The sequence below is a fragment of the Egretta garzetta genome, unplaced genomic scaffold, assembly GCF_000687185.1.
Source record: "Egretta garzetta isolate BGI_Z169 unplaced genomic scaffold, ASM68718v1 scaffold637, whole genome shotgun sequence".
NCBI classification, from domain to species: Eukaryota; Metazoa; Chordata; class Aves; order Pelecaniformes; family Ardeidae; genus Egretta; species Egretta garzetta.
The window spans coordinates 219,322-241,190 of NW_009260358.1; the positions used below are offsets into that span (position 1 = coordinate 219,322).

Here is a 21,869-nt window from a genome sequence, read left to right on the forward strand (position 1 = left end):
TTATACATGCGAAGTAAATATCCTTCCTGCATTTTTTTTGTGGAGGTGAAAATGTGATTTCATCATTTAATATTCTCCCTTGACAGCCAAATTAACTATGACCCAGGCTCCTTCAGGCTTACTTTTCTGCACTTGGCCAGCATGTTTGAGAGAGGAAAAGCAGTCATCTTCTATGCTGAACATCTATTATTTATTTCCTGTGTCTTACTAAACTAGCTTTATTTTTTTATCCAGCAGCCTTTACAACTCGTAACCATGAACGTCTAAAAAGTTATTTTGAAATTACAGCTCCGCTAAGCTCTGCATGAACGTAACGTTCCTTCAGAGTTTTAGCCAGAAGGATATCAAATTCAAACCCATATTGGTAACATCACCATAAATAGATATTAATAACAAATGCTTAGGAGATATTGTGTACATGTATTCTTTTAATGAATCATCGTAGAATGAATTTTCACTTACCCTAAAACATATACCGGGTGTGACTGCTTTGGTATCCAGCCCGGTTCTGCTACCTCTCTTGGGTTCGTATCTTCCTATTTTGGCATAAAATTTTGTTGGTTCTCATCGGTCTGGTCACCCGCCTTGGGAGGCTGGCTGCTAGACCTGCTCATGCCCTCCAGTCTGTTCAGCGACCGTCATGGACAGCATTACTCTGAGGAAACATTTGGGGGGCTACTGAACCCTATACCGGGTTTAATCCCACGTGGAAACTATCTTTTGCAGAAACTAGAGTTCAGACATGCCACAGCCACTGCGCGCTTCATGTGTACACAGCTCCTGCTGGGTTTCTCCTCCTTCCAGGTTTGGAAAACCTCTCTTGGGGCCCGCTAATAGGGCTCTGCATTCACTGTTAGGGCATCTTCCTTCTCTCTCATGGGTTCTTCTCCCATCTGGGCCCGTTAATAAGCCCTGTAATCAGGGGGAGTTTCAACCTGCGCTTTGGTGGAAGTGTGTGTGTTTTCTCAGGCTCTTCTTAGAAGTCCAGTGCAGAAAGTAACAGGGAGTCTCTTTTAGCTTTCTCTTCTGTGCATGACAACAATTTAAGGGTATAGGATTTTTATTCCCACAAACCTGAGGAACTACGTTATAAATCTTTGAGCCCCACCTAATGAATCTCCTCTGTTTGGTATTTGCCGCTATATACTGACATCTCATTTCTTGAGCATACAGCAACAGGTACCAGGTGAAGCTGGATGACATTAAGCAAATGGCTTGCTCACCAAAAATTATATTTTTAGTATAATTGAAGTTATGATTTAATGTAATTACTGATAACAGAAGAAGGGGATTATTTTCTGGAGAATAATTGAAATTTTTCTTCTGCTGTTTTCAAAATATAATATTATCTTTCAAGTCTTTTGATTTGAAGCTTAGCTTGCTTTTCTTTTCCAGGAGGGACTGCTTACAGAGCACAGGAGCCCTTTAATGTGCAGGGGCTCTAAAATGATGCAGCCCCTGCCTTAACCCTTCATACACTGGACCCTGCCACAGCACAACAGTGTGCAAGGGGGAGCGGAGAGCGACAACTCCGAGCCCGGGGGAGTCCAGGCTCGGCTTTTCTCAGCCAGCTCCGTACCTCCATGTACAGACATCTTCCTGCCAAGTCTGCCTCTTTCATTTCCCTGCTCCCCACTGTCTCCATTGCCTTCATCTCTTCTGTAAGATAGATGAAACACTTGTTCTGTGCTGGCTAGCGTAGCAGTAGCTGCATTCCCCAAACTCTTCTGTCCTCTTTCCTTGCAGTTTCCCTTCTCTCTCTTACCATTTTCTCACCTTCCCTAGTTTAAGCTAAATCCTCTGGCTTCATTACTATCTGCAGTCCTTGTCCTTTTAAAAATACCTTGTCAGTCTCTCTATTCTTTATGTAGTATTCTTCAAGAAAGATGGGGTTGATTTTTTCTCATGGAAAAGCAGTAAAACTGAGGTCTTCAGTATGCTGCCTGTGACCATGCTCAAGGCTGAAGCCATTTTGAATTTGTGGTATTATAGCACTGGACAGACAAACAGAATCTAGCCCCTTTCCATTTGGAAAAAAGGAATCCCAGAGAGCTGAGATAACTAGTGACAGGAGGTATAAAAGCTTTAATGCTGCATTGGCAAAACTCTCTGAGAGTGCCAGAAGCCTTTGCCAACGAATGTCAGAGGGGCCGAAGCAGAAATTGGTCTCAAAATCACTGCTATTCATTTCCATAAACCATTTCTAAATGGAAATGGTGTAACTATACCATAGCATGGTATGCTTTTCTTGTAAAGAAGGGCCTGGTATAGCATACTGTCATGATTTCAATTTATGTAAAGAAGAAATCAGACTTCTCAGGTCTCATACCCTGCAGAGGAGTCATCCCTTGTCCCTCTGCTGCCCATTTCATGGTTGCCATCTCCTGTAGCTCCCTCACTGACTGACCAGGGCTTCAGTCTCCGTCCTCCTCCCTGATCCCCCAGCTGGTCATTGGATCGACGGGAATCGGTGCTAGAAAGGCCGTGCGCTGCTATGGCCCATGCCAGTGTGTCCTTTGCCTTCTGTGACAGTCCAGTGCTTTTGGAGTTAAATGGCACAGATGATATTTCTGATACCTCAAGCATGACAAAGCAGGTGTCTGCACGAGGGCTGCGTGCAGGTCTGTGCTACGGAAAGGTTTCCTTTACAAAATAGCTCCTGGTCAAGCTGCCACACACATAGCGATGTCCTGCCCATGGGTCCCTATGCTTGGTGAACAGACAGGGCATTTCTGCATAGATTTTTGCAGACCCTAGGACATACCTATTCAGGAACTGGAAGTTCTGTGATTGATAGGTTTTGATGGTCAAAAATGTAGTCTAAAATAACCGAAGCACAAGCAAGCACTTTAAGGACATTTTGAAGAAGCTGTGTCCTATCTGGACACAAGAAAGGGAGAAGAAGAGGGGAAAAGGACAAGGCCTGAAGTGCTGAAAATGGGAAAGGAAAAGGAATTAGTGGCTCTGAAAGAGCGAGGCAATGGATGGAGAGGCATGCTACTGGTACAGAGCCTAGACTGAGGATGAGTTAGAGGTGGCACCAGTCAGTTCCTATGGAAACATGACCCATCAGAGGGGCATGGTATAGCAATGCCTCCTTAGAGCAGCATGTCCTCAGCCCAAGTTACGGAAATACCTAAAAGGCTGAGGGTGCTGTAGCCCTCTCATTCCACCACCCAGCAGAACTGGTTAGGGGTGTGCACAATCCCTCCATCAGCCCTACCTCTCCAATGCTATCTAAACTAGAATGATTTATCCCACCCCCACCCTGTGGTCTCATTTTCTGTCTCCCAAGTCTCTCTGCTGTGATGCTTAGGCTGAATTTGGTCAGAATAATGGTCTTAGACTATATCTGTACTTCATCTTCACTGTCGCCACGACTCCTCCATTTATACTTCTGATGGAGATTATTGCTCTGTCTTGAAGATTGTCCTTTTCAGTTACCCTGCAAATTTTTTTAATCATCATATAACCTGATTGTAAGATTGCCTGAGGAATTTGTTCAGATACCAGCTAATCATATTGAAACTCCAAAAGACTGATAAATGCACTAAATGCAAAAAAGCCACCAAATATACAAAGCTTTGCCAACTTAGGTTGCATTGACAGTGAAAAATGGAAGCTGTATGGAAATCCAGCAAGTGCATTTATTAGTGGTTTCAAAATGCTTGAAAACCTTTTCACGATGATTAAAAAACCCCATCGTACAGCTTATTTGGTTGCTACTTGAAAGCTAATGGCTAAAATCCTTAGCCAAGGCTTTTTTATTTTTCTTGGATGCCTTTCTGTATCCAGGTCTCCAGGTGCAGAGATGACCTGCTGCATAAGGCCTCCCTTCCACCAGGCAGAACATGGAAAAGTTCCCTGCACTAAAAATCTTCAAACCGTGTGAGCCTTTCCCGGGATCCACATCCAGCGCCTGCCTGCCCATAGGGTGTGAGGAGCAGAACACCTAGTCAGCATAGAAGAGCATAGGGTTTAAATTTAATGTAGTTCATGTCTCAGTTTGAATATTTGAGTGTTTAAGATTAGACAGAAGTCGAATGAGGAACTTTGGGAGCAGAAGCGGGTAAGGAGACGCTGTGTTTTAATAATGCCAAGGGTAGCCTGGAAAGAGGATGCACTTCTAGGTTATCTCTTCTTTCCTGGCATTCTGGGTAGTGTGTCCCCAAGGCAGACATGCTCCTGGGATACTACTTATCAGAGCCCCAGCAGATCTCAGTAGAGGGGTGGCAGGGATAGATTTACCTTTTACCGTTAGGTGGTAAAACCTTTTTGTGCAGACGGAAGACACAGCTGTGCTCTTGGAGTGTGTGTTGGATTGGGAAGATGAATCCATGAGAAGGACAGGTTTTTCTCATTGGGCTTGACTTGTACTCATCCTACTCCCTTGGGAGATGAGACAGACCCATTCACTGAGCCTTGTTCTTCAATAGACATCTGCTAGTGGCATGTCAGGACTTTTCTGAAAATTAGGAAGAGCTCTAGCCTGGCTCATTGACTTCAGAAAGGGGTTTGCTGTGAAAGGACTTTGCAGCCAGATGCATATTCTCTCTATGCCTATTGTGTTTGGTTTGTATAAGCACAAATAAATTATATCACTGATAAATAAATTGTATCACTGATACAGTCAAGTTGCAGCAAGAATAAACAGAAAATGAGAGAGGCAAGCTGTTCATATGTAGCCACAAATGGCAGTCGCATCACATACCCCAAAAACTGAATCGACTGCCTAGCTCTTAGTAAGTCTGTGCCTCGGAGCGTCTCCAAGAGGTGCATTCCTCTGCTAGACCTGAGGCGCTGCAGAGGTGGAGGTGGCACAAATAATCATTAAAAAATTTGTGAGAAACATTAAGCACTAACATAACACTTCTGTCTTCACAGCACTGAGCAATCAATGAGTTGTTGGCTCTTCAAACAGTCCTGCGAGGCAAGCCCTCGCTGTGCTCTGCCCTAGGGAAATACTGCAAATGCCATGTGATGCCCTTTCAGGCAAACCAGCTTTGTGCTTTAGAATGAATTCTGAGGCACGATAAAAGTCAAGTCTGGCAGTGTCTATACAAAAAGATGACTTCCTCCAAGGGCAGGGCAATCCGTCTATGCCTCCCAGCACTGCAAACACTGATTTTTATCGGCTTGATATTGTGTGTATGTCCTCTTGTACCTTCTCTTCTTAAAGCCACTGCTTTCTGAGAACCTTTGAACATTGTCATACAATTGATAACTGCACTGATAATATTCTAGGTACTGCATAAAGAAATAACTTAGGAGAACTCTCATATTTGTGCCAAATTAGTAAAATTTATCCTAAATTAAATGAACATCATGAAACTGCAACCATAAATATGAACTTGAATTGTTAATCCACTTTTTTAAACAATGCTTATACTTCTTATGCTCCACTTTCATAGATATTCTAAGAAATTAATTCCCTGACAGAAGTAGCAAGAATAAAACAAACATTGAAAGGGGCTCTGCAGAATGAGAGTTTTAAATTGATAAAATGTGGCATCAAACCCCTAGTTTAGAATTTCATTAATTAGAATACAAAGATCTATTTTGTATAACTGGAATTTCCAATCGATTCACATCAGACTGAATATTGAACATCTCCCAAGAAAGGGCAGTTGCAAATCAAGAACTATTTCTGAAAGTTGTCTGGGGAATGTTCAAGAAACTAACGGTCCCTTCTAAAATGATTTGCAATTATAAAGAAGCAGAATGCATCATTTAAACCCCCACAGTAAATTATTTGTGCAGTTCTATTTTAGTTGTAGAGTCTATCTATGAATCCATTTCTAGAAAAATCATTATAATTCATGGAAAATGTTTATGCACATTTGCAAAAGTTAGTTGAAAAGAGTCACGTGTATGCTTATCCACAGGGGGCTGAGCTTGTAGACAAATTATGGTAGTACAGGGGCTGCAGTCATTTTTGAAAGTGTAAGGGACTGTAAGATGCTGGTACAGCAACTGGAGAGACATGAAACACAGAGACATAAAGTGATGGTAATTCCCCCCACACGCCCTGGTTTTTGGCTAGGTACCTTGACCAGCTGCATCATTTTTTGTTGGCTTTTGAGTTGCTATGGGTTCACTCCACCCGACAAGTGGAGTAACCGGACCACAGGGCACCTTCGCATGCCCAGAGCAGCGCAGAGTACCCACAACCGGGGGCACGTGCAGTCTGCACCGCGTGCTTCATCCGCAAGTATCACCTGCATGGAGGAGCTGTGAAAACTTATGAAAAGATACCTAGTTTCATTCTTTTTCTGCTGGTTTCAGCTCTCTAGCTCTTTGACACTGACTAACCAATATTTGATTGTGTGACATTAAGACATTGCAATATGTCTAAAACTTGAATTTTGCCCCATGCGTCAAGCAAACCAAGCAATAGTACAGACAAAGAAAGAAGTCTTTTGCTGTGGATTATCTGTTGTTTCCATATAAAAGCTTCTGTTCAGAGCCAGAGGAACTATCCAAAATCATATTGAGCAGAGCTGGAAAGAGTCTTTCAGTCTATTATAAAAACTGCTGAAATATATTTTTGCTCATTTTAAAAATAGTGGGAATATTGCAGCATGCCATGAGTGAGTCCTCTTTTAGCACAAAAAGGCGGTAATGGAACATTGCAGTGTTATTCTAACATGCCAGCTATCTCATTTGCTGCACAGTCAAAAGCTGGGTTTGAAAGTAATTAGAATGAATATACAGCCAAGATTTTAAGTGCTAAGAAACACAGCGTTTTAAACTCAAGTATCTTGCTGTATAGGGAAGCCTATAAGGGTTGGGCACACCTCTGGTCTTGGGAGTTCATAAAGGTTTTCATGTTTAAACAGAAAGTTTGAATCAATGACAGGAACTATTGAAGAGATTATTAATTTTTAGCAGTCCATTTTTAATATTTTGTAATATTACAGCTGCTGTCCCATTGAATTCCCTTTCCTTCTGAATATTAAGTCTTGGTAAGTTGCTCTCGCTTTCAAAGCCAATTGAAGCAAAGTGTTTAGCTTTGGCCTGATTGATTTGGCCTGTCTTTTACCAGGGACATCGTGCAAGTCGGTCTCTAGATGAACGCTTTACTGGATATGCTTTGAAATCAGCTTCCTTTAAACTGAGAAGGATCCAGCTCATGTGAGCTCAGCTATGGCAATATGCAGTGCTGCCAACATCAGATGTTGAAAATATCTGCCAGCCACTTGGGAACCCTGAAAATGGCGTAAGAATTATGAAATGTAAAAGTAACAGCTTTGAGGGTTTAGCCTTCCCTTTTCTGAGCTTTGGGTTGTTCAGTCAAATTGCAAAAACTGGCAGCCGTGGGCATGGTGCTGGAAGAGGAGAGAGGTATTTTTCCAAGTACATTTTCAGACTTTCTTTGTGGATGGAGCTTCAGCTAAATTTGAACAAAGGAAGAAGCTAGGAAGTAGCTGATGTACAGTAAAAGACACAGCAAGTAATTTGTCAATCATCAAGGTTTTACCTGTTAATAAAGCTGCTTTGAACAAGTGGGACAGATTGGCACTTACTCTGCTTGCCCCTCGAGGTGGTGTGGGCACAGTCTTTGAACTGAAGTGGATGGTAAAATTCCCAATTTCAACAGACAAATTCAGCTGCTGAAGTATGCAGTGAGGTAAGATATTGGCCAGCTTGATTTTGAGACATGCACTTGAGACTTGAATAGGCCACTGTAATTTGGCCAAGGCTGGCCCAGGCCAGTGGCCATGGCTACATTTGGGTAGCACATTTTTCTCTTGATGCAAGCTCTGACATTGCTCCAGTTCCTGTAATGCAGGTTTCTTTCATCTCTAGCCAGGCAGCTGTCTGAGTGGTTTTGTGGAAGAGAAGGGGCTTCTGTGCTCATGCAAGCTGACGGATACAAAGAGAGGAAATAAATGCTGAGTGAGAAGGAAAAAGCCGAAAGGACTGAGACAGATGTGGCTGTTTGGAGCTCAGAAGGGAGCCTGTGCTCCTTGCATTATCTTTAATATGTCAGACTTGGGATGCTGTGTCGGGTGCTATCCAGCTTTTAGCGTTATTATCCACTGGGACACAGGCTATGACTGAAAGCAAAGCCCCAAAAAGCGGTGGAAGAAATGGTCTCTAAAGAACACCTCTTCTCACTCACTATTGCTTTATTTTCCCAGATTTGCTTTATAGCCTTTTGAGACAAAAGCATAATATTTTCTGCACCCTCTACGGGAAAAAGGAAGACAAGATCCAGTGAACTGAGAATAGAACGGGATGGGTTTCAGGGTTTGCAAATAAAAACCACCATGTGTTGCTTGGTGGGGGTCATCAGGTTGAATTATTTGTTGTTCATTCATACTTGGCCAACCAAGGAGCATTCACTGAACCTGTCTTGGGATACTGAATGTTCTGTGTATTATTTATCTAGGTACCTACTTATCTTCCTCACCCATGCCAGACTGCCTCCTGTGCGTACCACAGGTTGTTTTCTCTATAAACCATTAACTAACTAGAGTAAGCCAGAAAAAGTTATCAGTTTGCACACATAGATGGTAGTTCTTGAATTTTCTATAACTTGTTCTGCACTGCAGATTCCTTTCTGTGGCTACTTACGTGTATTCTTAGAAGCTGATTCAGAGACTCCTTTCAGGATCACATTTTGCTGGAGGCTCCGTGGTTTTGGCTAGGGTCTGCTGCTGATGCTGGGAAGGGCAGAACTTCTGTTCTGGAATCTGAGATGCCTTCTGCAGTCTTGAATGGGAGGTGTGAAAGCCACCTTCCCCTCAAACTCTGCATCAGTCTTCAGCTCGGCTTAGCGATGGGACTGCTGTTCAGTGACTTGCTCCCTTGCTGTGCGTTTTCACTATGGTTCCAGGCCCGCCGCCCTTCCTTCTCTCCCCTTCACTCCCCTGACTTCACAGACAATGGGCTTTTTACAGTCAGGGGACCACCAATTCACACTTCCAGATTAAAGGACAAACTGTGATAATGGCCTGGAGGTATTAATAAGCACTAATTCATTAAATGCTGGAAGATAGCAGGAGCAGAAAAATGCTTGATTCAGAGTAAAGTGACTTAAAGTGAATTAGATTTGTTGAGCAATCCAAAAACATGTCGCAAATTGGAAAGGACCTTTCCCAAATAGTGAAGAGTTCATTAAAAAGGACTAAAAGCTAGCAGGAGATAGGCAAGAGCTTGAAGTGCACATATATATTTGAACTAGACTTGAAAAGAGAACTGTTCTCATATCTTAAGGAGTTTGCTGGTTCTAAAATCTTATGTATCTAATTCTGAACAACGGAGACAAGTACTAAGGGGTTTCATTCAGCACCCAGGAAGGCTCCAAACTAGCAATGCATTTTGCCAGGTTCTTAGTTCACCCCCTGTCCGTAAAGTATTCAAAATATGTGCTCAGCTCCCATTGATTTAAATAATTGTTTATTGCTGGTTCTATTAACAGCTGCAAGATTTCATCATGTCTGATAATTTCAGAAGAATTATGAGCCTGTCTGCTAATCTTTATCCATTTGATATTCCTACTTAGGGATGCATTTCTTTCTTGAAGAAGGCCTCCTTCCTTTGCGTGGAAGTTGTGTAAAGGTTTCCAGGCATAGAATGACTTAAGAAAGAGTGAATGGACATGCCAGTTACTGTTTCTAATAGAACAACCCTCTGTTGCAAAATGCTGTCCAAACCATGAATAAAAAGACAGAATGGGCCTGGGGAGTTTACACGTTTATTAAAGAGGAAAGATTTATCAATACAGGCTGTATACAACAAGTATTTCATGAATCTCCTTGGGAGAAGCTCTCCCTTTGGGAACTTCACTCTGCCTAGTTGCTGGGAAAGCTTACACAAGGATGGCTCGAAAGTCTGCAGGCTGGATGTTTAGCTCGTGAATCTTTATGTAACGCTCCCCTCCTGTGTCTCTGGCAAGTGTCTTTTTAATATACCTGCTGACCAGCTGACTAACTTTAATTGCCTTTAGCACTGAGTAACTGTACCAACAGTGAGCTAGACCATGCTGCCAGCGAATAAAGGGAGTTGGTTTTTGGATACTGTCAATACCTTGATGTTTTTCTAGACACCCAAAGAGTCTGTGATCTACAGTGGGAGAAATGCTTTTCTATGCTGCGTTTTCACTTGAAAGGTGGGTTCACAGTGCTAACAAGCAAGAAAGACACAAATCTGCAGGCACTTACTGTGCCTACGAACAACCACGAAACATGCAGGCTTGACAGAGATCGGTGTGTGTGTACAAACCCTAAGGCAGTGGGGCTTCGGTATTGGGATCCGGAGTGTTACTGTAGTGCAGAGCAGTGGGCATGATCATGGTTGACCAACAGGTGAAAATGTAGAGGGAATCCAGTTCTTTGCATACTGCTGTTTGCCTATGACTAAAAAAGAAATTACATGCTGCAGCTACGTGTTAGTATATGGTGTAATTCTGCATCTTTTTCTGGCCAGACGTAAATTGCTAAGCATCCTTAGTTTTCTAGGGCAAGTTGATGGAAACAGCCAGTTCTTGGCATTTCTACAAATTGGGGTCTATTAGTTTAACTATAAAAGTTGCCTGAGTGGTGGCTTTAGAATCACACTGTTTCCCTGTTATTTTGCAGAGTTTAGCAATCTTGTCTAATATAAAAACATTAACTGACACATCTATGGTCTTGTAGCTAAGTTCATATCAGCTTCTGGAATACACTTCCTCCTTTTAACTCTCACACTGCTGTTTTCCGTAATGGGACACCTTAAAAGAGACCTAGATAACCTTGTGACGTTTTCTGATGTGTGGGGTCAGCTTACGGACAGTCTCTATACTATTCATGTATCAGCATGTGGTTTATATTTTGGAGCCTTTCAAATTACAGCTTTTGGTCTTAGTAAAATTCTTGTTTATAAGCTTCTAACCTGATAATGTATGGGAAAGTCTGGCTGTCAGCTGGGCTTGTAAGTATATTTCTTCCTATCATGCCCAAATCAAATATAGAAAGGTTATGAATCTTACCCAGTAGCTAAGGAGAGAGTGGAGCTCTGGGACTTCTACGTCCTGCTTTCATATTAAAGCTGTTAGTCTAAAGGTCTTTGTAGCAAACAGTCTGCTTCTGCTGCTGGTGATATAAAAAAGTAGCAGTCTCGTGTGTAGACAGAATCATCCTCAAAATACCAGTATTTCATTTTTTGATTGCACTTACACAGACATCAGGGATCAAAATAATAAATTTTGGTCCAGCAACATTTTGCCTTCAAACATGACTGCTCCCAAATTAAATTAATTCAATTTTAGACAAATCAATTCATGCTTAGCATAAGGAGGGCTCTTGAGTTCAGATTCTCAAAAATCAGCTGGAAAGGATAAAGGTTGAGCAATTATTTTTACGATTGGCTGCCCATTCAATTTCTCTTTCTCTAATGGGATTGCTCAGTGAGTATCCTACCAAAAGCGAGGAAATTGGTTAACCTAATTCCACTCTTCAAAAAAGATGAAAACCCATAACATGGTATTTAGCTGCTTGCTTTTTTTACAGGTTCTGCCTAAGTTCTTGTACTGTCTTTTAATCTGCTTAACTTACTTGAGGTAGTTTTGACAGAGGGAGCTCCGCTCTGACTTTCCATTGAGCCATGCTTCAGCAAAACACCTACATGCGGTCTTCAGCCCCGTTGCCTTTCATGAGTAAGCATGCAGCTAAAGATAAGCTGTTGCTTCAACCTCTCCTTGCCCTTGACATTAAGGGGGACATTTATTAACTTGTTGCGTATAGTTATTGCTTCATTGGTATGCAGTGAATGACAAGGATTTATAACACCTAGGGATCTGGATAAACATAATTCATAGGGAAAAGCATGGTGTTTCTAGCCAGAAACAAAAACCTGCCAAGGATCTTTGGCAATCTATAAAATCACATTTAGCTATAACAACCGGGTTAAAAAAAAAAACAAGTAGGAAAGTTCAGAATATCAGAAACTGTCTTCCCACATGCATTCCTCAGTGGATGTGATTTGCTGTTGGCAATTTGTAATCCCGCAGCATCAGTCTCTCTACATGTTTGGCTACGTGGCAAAATACAGCAGGGAAATGAAAAATCACCTCCCCAGGCACACGTTCCCTGTGGAATATTGTACAAGTGCAAAAATACCCGTGCTGGCACAAGCGGCTGCAGAGGGGGGTTAAAGATGGGGTAAATCCTGCTCGAGCAGCCTGAAGCTATTCTGCTCATTAATGTGAAATGATAGCTTCAGACTTGAGAAGTGCTACAGGCGTACCAATAAAGCCCTCGGCTGAGGCTAATATACCCTTCCAGCTTGGGTATACAGGTGCAAATCATAGCCCAGGGACAGTGTCGTGGTTTAACCCGGCAGCAGCTAAACACCACCCAGCCACGCGCTCACTCCCCGCCAGTGGGATGGGGGAGAGAATCGGAAAGAAAAGGTAAAACTTGTGGGTTGAGATAAAGAGAATTTAATAGGACAGAAAAGAAAGGGAAAGTAATACTAATGATAAAAGAATATTCAAGCCAAGTGATGCACAGTGCAATCGCTCACCACCCGCTGACCGGTGCCCAGCCTGTTCCTGAGCCAGCGGCTGTGCCCCCCTGGCCATCTCCCCCCAGTTTTTTGTTCAGCATAACATCACGTGGTCTGGAATACCCCTGTGGCCAGCTGGGGTCTGCTGTCCCCTCCCAGCTTCTTGTGCCCCTCCAGCCTCCTCGCTGGCAGGGCAGGATGAGAAGCTGGAAAGTCCTTGACTTAGTGTAAGCCCAGCTCAGCTACAGCTGAACCCCCAGTGTGGTATCAACACTATTCTTATCCTAAACCCAAAACACCGCGCTATGCCCGCTGCTAGGAGGAAAATTAACTCTATCCCAGCCAAAACCAGGGCAGACAGGAAGACTCGTAGTCAGGCAGACAACAGAAAACATAAAGACCTCTAAGAACTAATTTTAAATGTATTCAAGTTTACCTAATATACAATCTCAGTGTATAAGAAGTTGATCCGATGTGAAATTTTACTGGAGTTTGAGTTACAAAATTGCATGGAATATTTATGACATTTTAATGACATTCTACAAGGCTGAATATTGGCTACATAATGTCTGATCCTCCTGTGGTGCCTCTGCTCATGTGAAGCTGCTTTGGGAATGAACTTCATGCTGGGGAATTTCTTTGACTGGGTATCTTTAAGTAAATAAACAACCAAGGAGATAATGACCTGGAAAAAATCTGAGATATTAAAGGAGTTTATTAGGCATACGAAGCTCTGTCACTGTTCAGTAGTACCGCATCTTTCAAACGATCAGAGAAGATGGAAATGACTGCGACATATGTCAGGGGTACAAGAGAAGAGCTTGCTGCAGCAAACTTGCTATAGGGCACGTAGGGCAATAAAAAGAGGGTGTCTGAACAAAAACCTTCTCCCAAACATAAGCCTGAGAGGAGAAAATAGTGGGAATGAATGAGTGCTTGAAGTAGGGGGGGAAACCAGTGGAACAGCTCTGAGATGAGGCTGGGTCTGCAGCGCAGCGGCTGGAAGCAGAAGCAGCGTTCCTCTCAGGAGCAACCTGGCTCAGCTGCAGCCCCGCTCCCCACCTGGGACCTGCTGATTGTGGAAACCTAGCACCGCTCCCCAATTCCAACACACAGTAATCTTATTTTAGTTCATTTATTAGTAGGAAGCACACTGTGGGGCAGATTTATAAAGATACAGGAGCGCTTAACTCCTGTTGTTAACAGAATGCCTTTGAAAACCAGCCGTTGTGTTCTAACCATTTAATTTCTCTTGATTATTAAGATAAGTTACTCACTACTTAAAATAACCAGTCAAGTCATGAAAAGGAAAATTATTTCCTTACTGAATTTTAATTCCTACTTAATAACAGGCTCTCACTGGCTTTTGAATGTAGGATCAGTGGAAAGTTCAGTGCTTTTAAAGATATATCTCCCTAACAAAAAGAGGAACAAAGCATGTCCTATAAGAATGGTAACAAATAAGGCTTAATCTTGAAATCTGAGTCCTGGCTCTGTCTTCACCACATCACACCTCCTTCACAGGCCTAAATTCTGCTGTGACTGGAGGAGGTGCATCCCTTGTCCATCAGGCAAGAGGCGATGAGAGAGGATGCTCTTAATCCGTGAAGAAGGGGGAAACAGAGGTACCTTTGTCATACCAGGGAGGTCTGCAGGGCTTGGGCTGCAAGAAATTGTGTATTCTTTGCCTGCAAGAAAATACAAGAAAGAGCAGGTACTAGAACTGCTGTTTCCTTAATTACCAGCCACGTTCAGTTGGACTAAATCCCCTAAAAATAGAATTGATTTTTTTTAAATGATCACAATAGCTTTATTGAACCTAGGGCAAGTATAAGCAAAGGTTATTTAAAAGCTGACCAATCTTTTAAATTGTTCGTTGTTCTTCAGTTATTTTGTGATGTGGGAGGAAAAACACTTGAAGTTTTTTCTTAAAGTGGCTAAATCCATATTTGTCTTTAGCTTGGTTTTCCCATTGCTTTTGAGGGAGGTAGTGAGCCAGTTTCAACTGTGTCAGCATTTGGCTATGAGTGAATTGTAGGAAATTATTTTAATTGATTTTTATGTTTTGAATAATATGTTAACAGGCGATCATTGAATTTTGCTTATGTATATACAAACAAACAAACAAAACTCATGGGAATGTGTAATGTTAAATCAGATGTTTTACATTTAGGCTCAAATCTAACTAATAACTTCTAAATCCGCTTTGTATGCACATGCAAATTTCCATCAAAAGCAGTGCCAGGGACTGCAGGGCTGGCCTACCAGAATATTTTAGGACACTTTCCTTTCAAATCTGAGTTCTTAGACCCGATTTTCATTTGAAAGCAGAGTCCATACAAGTCAGTGGAATTACAGTTACAAAATTGATCTCACCCCTGAGATCTTATGCAAGCAAAGGGCAGGAGGAAAGCCTGGAGTCCAGGCATTTTTTATGTGCCCTTGCTCTGAAAAGAACGGGGAATCTGCTCGGTCTCTGGCATGTCTTGATCTGATTTGGAGGTGCAGCAATTTAGTTCTTTACCCCAGAAGTCCTGTGGGTCTCAGGCGATGGAGGAGACGCACAGCACAGTGGAGCTTGGCCGTAGCCTCTGTCACCACGAACAGTCTGTTCCAGTTCTCTGCAGGCAAAAGAGGAGTCTCTGTGCTGACACTTCAGCAAATTAATCTCCCCTTCTTTATGGCCCTTTGGCTGCCAGAGTACTATTAAGAGACATTAGCGTAAGGAGAGTTCAGTACTTTGAATTGCAGGCTTCGCTTGTAATCTCTGCTCGTATCACGTACGATGTAAATACTACAGGAAAATTCATGGAAAGATGAAGTCTCTTCAGGAAAGGAACATTTAAAAGCTATTAATTGAAAGAATCACCAGGGAGGAAGGAAGAGAGGAGATTAGCATCACTGGAAATGAAAGATATAAAAGATAGCCCGTTTCCATCACTGCAGTTCAGCAGCATGCAGGAGGTGAAAGTAGATGCTGTGTATTATTTTTCTGTGTAGGTTTTTGTAATACACTGTAACTCTGCAAAACAGTTTTGTGCCTTCCCTTTTTTTTTCCTGTTTTACCTCCTATATATAACTTCTCTGTGCATTTAATGATTAGGATATTAAAAAACCCATTTGACAGTTAGAGACAGGTATTATGAAATACTCCTTGACAGTATTGGGGGGTTTCTGTTAAACAGTCTCTACTGGCTGTCTGTTAAACAGGGAATACCAGTCATATCGTAGTAAGTAAGTCATAAATTTATTATTGAAGCATAACATAGCGCTCAGAAGCCTTGGCTCTCTTTCCTGCTTTGCCACTCTAGCTTTATAATCCTAGGCAAGTTGCTCCAAATTTCTACATATCTACATTTCTATTTTATCCATCTTTGGTTTTGTCTGCTTAAATTATTTCTCAGGGTAACAGCTTTCCTTCTGGCTTTCTGTGTATTTTGCTTTGCACTCTAAAACCCTGATCTAAAGTTGGGATCTAGGCATGGTGTAGTTCAGCAATGGTGATAGATAACAGCCACAATAAGTCAGGATTCAAAAAGGCAGTTCCTCTGACACTTGGCATTTACAGTAATGCCAATTTGCAGAAGGGTTTAAAGGCAGTGGTCTGCATCGTGCCGCTGCCATTTGACAGCTCTGCACCTCCTCCATCTCTGCGCCTTCTCCAGCTGCCAGCAGCATGCGTGGCTAGTGTTTGGATTGAGATTTCCAAGAGAACTTGGGTAAGTTTTACAAGAGCCTTCTACATGAGCCTTCATATCCAGAATATTCAGCTTTTGGTAGCGATTGTGTCATCGATGGTGAGGACAGAGTTTGAGTGGTTTACAAGCATGATATCTGACGTGACTAAAATATTTTGTCAGTGGCCTCTGCAAGGATTTCTTTAAGCACCGCTGTCATACAGTTGGCTGTAACGTGAAAAAGGCAAGGCAGCAGGAGGCAAAAATGCCCCATTCCTGACTACATTGAAGCTTTTACTGACCCGCAGCTCTGGGGCCGAAGTCAATTGCAGCTTTGGGGTTCACTAATACAGATACACCTTGAGTCAATGCAGGAGGAATTTTTCTTTCTCAGACTAGATCTGGACAGTTTGTCATCACCAAAGACACCAAGAAACTTTCTGTAAGGATACAGGTAGAGGGTGCTGGTATCTTAGTGAAGTTAGTATGCCTGGTATACACCAGTTTATTTTAAAGTCAATAAGGATTCCATGAAATTTCCTGCAAGGAGAGACAAAGCTGATCCCTTGTGCAATGGGATTGTTTCATAAATTCTCTTGGCAGCTTCACTGGGATCAACTGTTCCTTTATCTGCGATGCAGTGGTGTGTGCTGCCAGGTCTCCCCCACCGCTGGATCTGTTGCTCCGATAAGGGCAGTAACTGCACTCATTTAGTTCAGCAGTGCCTGTGGGTCCTGCCAGGGCTCCAGGTCCCGTACAGCTTCAGGCTGCAGAAATCTGTAATGAGCAGCTGTCATCCTGGGAATGGGTGGATTCTGAGGGAAACTGGAAATCTCACAGCAGCAGCATCATCAAGCCTAACCTTCTGAACTGGGACTCCAGAACCAAGGGACTCCAGAGAAACGCTGAAATGCGCCCAGTGCCCAGGCTATCTGTAATGCGAAGGTCGCCTGGAGTCACACCAGAGCCATCCGGGAAGCCAGGGCTTTGCAAGAAACCATCCAGAAAAATTTTTGGGAAGGACAGCAGCTTCCAGCAGTCTCTATTGATACAATCTCTGTTACGATAAACAGGTATTTTTCAACAAAAGTTATTAAAACTTTTTTATCATCTCTGCCTCTAATGCTGAGCTGAGCCTGATTTTTCAGTGCAGAAGACGGGCATCAGTTAGGGCTATTCACGTGTTTTCCATAGAGAGCCTAAAATCCATTCCTTATGTGCTATGTTATTCACTCATTTGTTCTTGAGAAAATCGGGCCAAATCAACCCGATAAATTTTAATTTTCAAATTTTAAAAATTATGTTTTTACTCCCTTTTCCACTGGGAGTTTGGTATCTTTCTACAGGCTGCATTTACACTTCGGCTGTAAGGCAGCTGCCAGACAGAACCACAGCAGTGAGAGATGGTAAGAGCCTACTGAGCCATCCAGTTCAGGCCCTCTGCTAGGTTATATCGGAAAAGTAAAAGAAACAGGCCTTTTGCATAAGGATCCTTCTAGTTCGAATGATGACAAATTTGCAGAATTGGTGGCATAGGATTCTGAATTTTGTTAAATAGTTTCATCATATAGGGAGCAATACCACTTTTGCTAATGATGGAAAATGAGGTTGGCTGGGTAGCTTGGCATGATTTATGATGGAGTGCAGCACACTAAAAACTTCTTTACCCTTTAATTCCACCAAGACTTATGATCTTTACAACCAGAATTTTCAAAAATTAATGAATGTAGCAGTTGAATAAGTGTGAAAAGGAAGCAGAAATTATTTCCTAATGACTTACTTACAATGTTTATTTTAATTTTCACAAGGGACCTTGCTTTTCAAAATTAAGACTCCTCATGGAGAAACCGGCTCTGAAGTGGGACTGGTTAAAAGATAAATTATTTATTACATTCCTTACTTTGCAGAAGGAATACAATTTGAACTTCATCTAAATGTGGGGTTTTTTCCCTTCACCCCAGCCAAATGTAGCTACACTGCAGCGTTCAGGTGTTGCCAGTGAACCTGACTCAGATTTCTTCATCATTGTCGTAGGCAATGGCAATGCCACGGGCCAGACAGTGCCACTTCTCATACCTTTGGGACTTCTTTATTGCCAATGCAAAACAAATGGCTTAAATTCAGGAAGCAGATCTGGTGGAAAAGCAAAAACTGGAACAGCAGGCAGCTCCCCGTCCTTCAGCTGCGACTCTTAGTAAAACTTAGGTTTTGGGACTAGCAGAAACAAGCTGTAACCTGGAAAACCAGCAGTAACGAATCTTTGGTGTGCAAAGTTAATGTTCTTAAATACTGAATTTTAAAGTAGAATGGCATTAATTTATTTTGGTGGCATTTGAATATGAGGGTACTCAGTGATATACCAAGCAAGCAGTGATGACCGTGTGAGAAGGCTCGTTTCCCCGGGGGCTGTATATTACTGAGTCTTTGGAACAGGCACAAGGGAGGATAAAATCGTTATGCAGAGTCATGCTCTCCTGAAAACATTGCCAAATGCATAGCTTTCAGAAGAGTTGCTCCCCTAAACTACTGTCTCCAAATATCCTTATTATCCTTAGCCTCCATATAAATGAAGAACAGAAACTAGGATATGTGCAGCCCTCTGGGCTGGGCAGTGTAATACGCTTTCACAAGAAGCCGAGTCGGAGAGAGACCAGATGAAATGACCAGGAAATACGGATCATGCCTTGCTTTTTCCATCAGGGATTTAAAGAGCCAGAGAGGAGTATGGTCCATTTTTATGGCCTGAATATTCCTCATTATAACAGAGTCCTACCTCGTTTTTCCTAAAATGGTGCTGAATTGGGCAAGCCTATGAGCTGTGAAGCGAAAAAATATATGAACGTTGTTTCAGGATGGAAAGGTAAATATCCCATTTCCAGTCAAATTCACGTTTGAGCACAGGAGGATCCCAAAGGTGTCACTAGAGGAGCGAACAGTAAGTTACCACATTTTTGCTGCTGTGGAATTTCACCCTTAAAAAAGGACAGTCAGAGTAAGGCCTATAATTTCTTTTTGGATGTACCTTCTCCAGCTCAGGTATATTGTCCTGGATGCCTTCCCTCTCCTTCAAGAGAGGAATAAACCATGGCTCTGAACTGTATCAGTGGGGCAGTGAGTTTTTGTGCTAATCCTGTCCATTATCCGCTTATCATTACCTCTGCAGGTTCCTATGCTCAAAGCAGAGCTGTATTTTTCCTACACCGGTGCACAGCTCCATGCCAGTTTTCTCCGTCTTGCTTTCAAGCTTTGTGGAAATTCTAACAGAAGCTGTGGAAAGTAAGCCTGGTTTGGCTATTAGCTACAACCAGCATTCGCCCTTCCTGTTTTAAATGAGCATGCTGCCCGGGGATCCCCCTCTAAGTACAACATTTTGCTCATTTTAGGTCTTGACTGTCTTTCTAGTAAATAGGTACCTTGAGAATTGCTCAGTGATAACTGCTATCATAGTTCATCATTCCTCAGGACTGGGGGGTTATGATAAATTTGTACAATGTTTATATAAACAATAGCTAGTGCAGTTATGCAAATTATTTCCTTTTGTATTGAAGAATAGATTATTAGCATGAACTTAAAATCTGTTAGTTTATGCTTTACACTTTGTATAATCATTTATGTTTATGAAATATGACTGTAAAAGGTTTCCAACCACATTACCTTTGCTCTAGGGAGCAGCTTACGAAACGATGGACAATAAAGCCCACTGGGTTAGATAACGGCCCTTTCCAGCTCCATTCTGCCCTTCTAGGGACTAAACTTACCAACGTACTGATGTGCCTGGGAATTTCTTCGTAGCAAGTGGGCCTTTGGCCTGGGAGAGTGGCAAAGTGGCAGCACATCATTGGCCTCCTTGTAGCTCCTGCCCTTGGAACACGATCAGGGGAATGCCTGTCAGACACAGCACATCCTTTCCTGCAAGAGTAACCCTTTGGGGCTGGGCCAGCCCATGATGTACCACAGCAAGCTCTATTAGATGGCTTCATGCCATGAAACCAGGCCAATCTCTAGCTGAAGGCAAAAGTCAGAGTGCAAAAGATTTATGGCCACTTTACTTTACCCTAAGCTGTACCTGAGTGCGGTTTGGAGTACAGAGTTGCTATAGGAACTGGTGAAAGCACCCAAGGTTCCCTTTTGTTCAAGTGTCATTTTCAGTCCCATAACAAATACACTAATTTACAGGGGAAAATGGTAACTGGGCTGATAGGCTGCTGCAGTTAATCCCTGTTGGGAGAATCCACCGAAATGGATTCAGAAAAGGCAGGGTCAAAAGGAAGAATATGAGTTTGAGGGGGAAGGGGACAGGTTTTTATTTAGTTTTTTCTTATACGTGTTTTCTCTTCTTCAGTGTTTGAAGGCAAGATAAGTTTAGTTAAACTGAATGGAAAAAATACACAGTGAAGAAAACATGATTTGGACAGGAAAAGAAAGGTTGTAGGGAACACCCTAACTGTGGGCAGTGGGAAGCCGCTTTGCTGTGCCCAGGTGCCCCGTGACAGCTCGGGCAATGTGGGCTGTCAGGTCAGAGACGTATGGACTGGGATTTTTAAACTAACTCATCTGCCTCACATTGGAGCGATAAGCAATGCTCATTTGATCCACTTTGCTACTTCGCTGTAGTAAAGTCCAATGGGAGGCGAAGCCCAGAGCTAGGAGTGGTAACTGCTTCAGAGACACTACCAAAACCACCCACCAGAGCCCTCTGCCACCATGGTCACCTGCCCTTATAGTGGCCATTCCCACCGCCGTAAATTCTGACCACTGTGGTAACACCTGCATCCAGGATTTAGGGAATGCACCGTTTCGGTCAGCATCAAACAGGCCCGCTCTGGATTCCATGTTTACCAAAGTGTCCACAGACCAAGGTGCTGCAGTGTCCGTCTGCTCCACCTTCTGCTGTCTGCACCGCAAATGGTACAGGCATACAGCTGTCCCCGACATACACGGGTGTTCTCGATGCATGGCAGTACAAACCCTGGTCTTCTGCCTGCCTGGGCGGGCTCCAAAGACACAGAGAGGAGTGAACCGATGAAGAAATATTTAACAGTCAAAGGAAACTTCTACCCTTCCGTGCTCACGCCGCATTCAGAGGGACAGTTCTTCCAGAGAAGGCTTCTTTTAGCAGACAAGCAGGAAACTAATTTCTCTCTGAGTGCCCAAATACTTTGGTAGGCTAAACATTAAGGTAGGCTTAGATTAAAATAATTGTTATGTAGCAAAAAATGATGTAGTTGCCAGGTTATATGGAAAGAAGTATATGGCTTGTGAGTGTCACTTCTTTCCCTCTGTAAACCAAAGGCCACCAGGATCAACAGGCAAAACTCACCCTTTTTGCAAATGGCCACAGTCCCACAGGCGCAGACAAATCAGTCGTTTCACAGCCCCCCTGCCAAGGTGACGGTCTGCTCGGCCCATGGCAAGCATTACAGCAGAAACAGCAGAACCCCTCAGATCAACTCGCTAGCGCGTGAGGTGCTGTTTAAAACCACGTCCTCAATCCTCAAGTATATAGCCAGCTAAGTCAAATCTCTGTCCTGAGCCAAAATTTTGTCCTGAAACTACTATTGTGACTAAGCTGAGGGTGGTATTAGAAGGTATTAAATATTTATTTGGGGATGCTGATGATGCTGAACATTTTTTCCTGTGGAAGCTCCTATCCCAGTGACCGTAAATGAAGAACAGGACTTGGAAGAAGAAGATGGTTCA

The 21,869-nt window shown here is 42.7% G+C and overlaps 1 protein-coding gene across 1 annotated transcript in view; it reads left to right on the forward strand.

Annotated features, from left to right (window-relative positions):
* The first annotated feature begins 15,989 nt into the window (after positions 1-15,989).
* TTC14 (tetratricopeptide repeat domain 14) overlaps positions 15,990-21,869 on the forward strand; it is a 38,482-nt gene continuing 32,602 nt past the window's right edge. The window contains exon 1 of the mRNA XM_009642974.2: positions 15,990-16,211. Coding sequence (XP_009641269.1) covers positions 15,990-16,211 — 222 coding nt within the window. The remainder of the gene's footprint in view (positions 16,212-21,869) is intronic.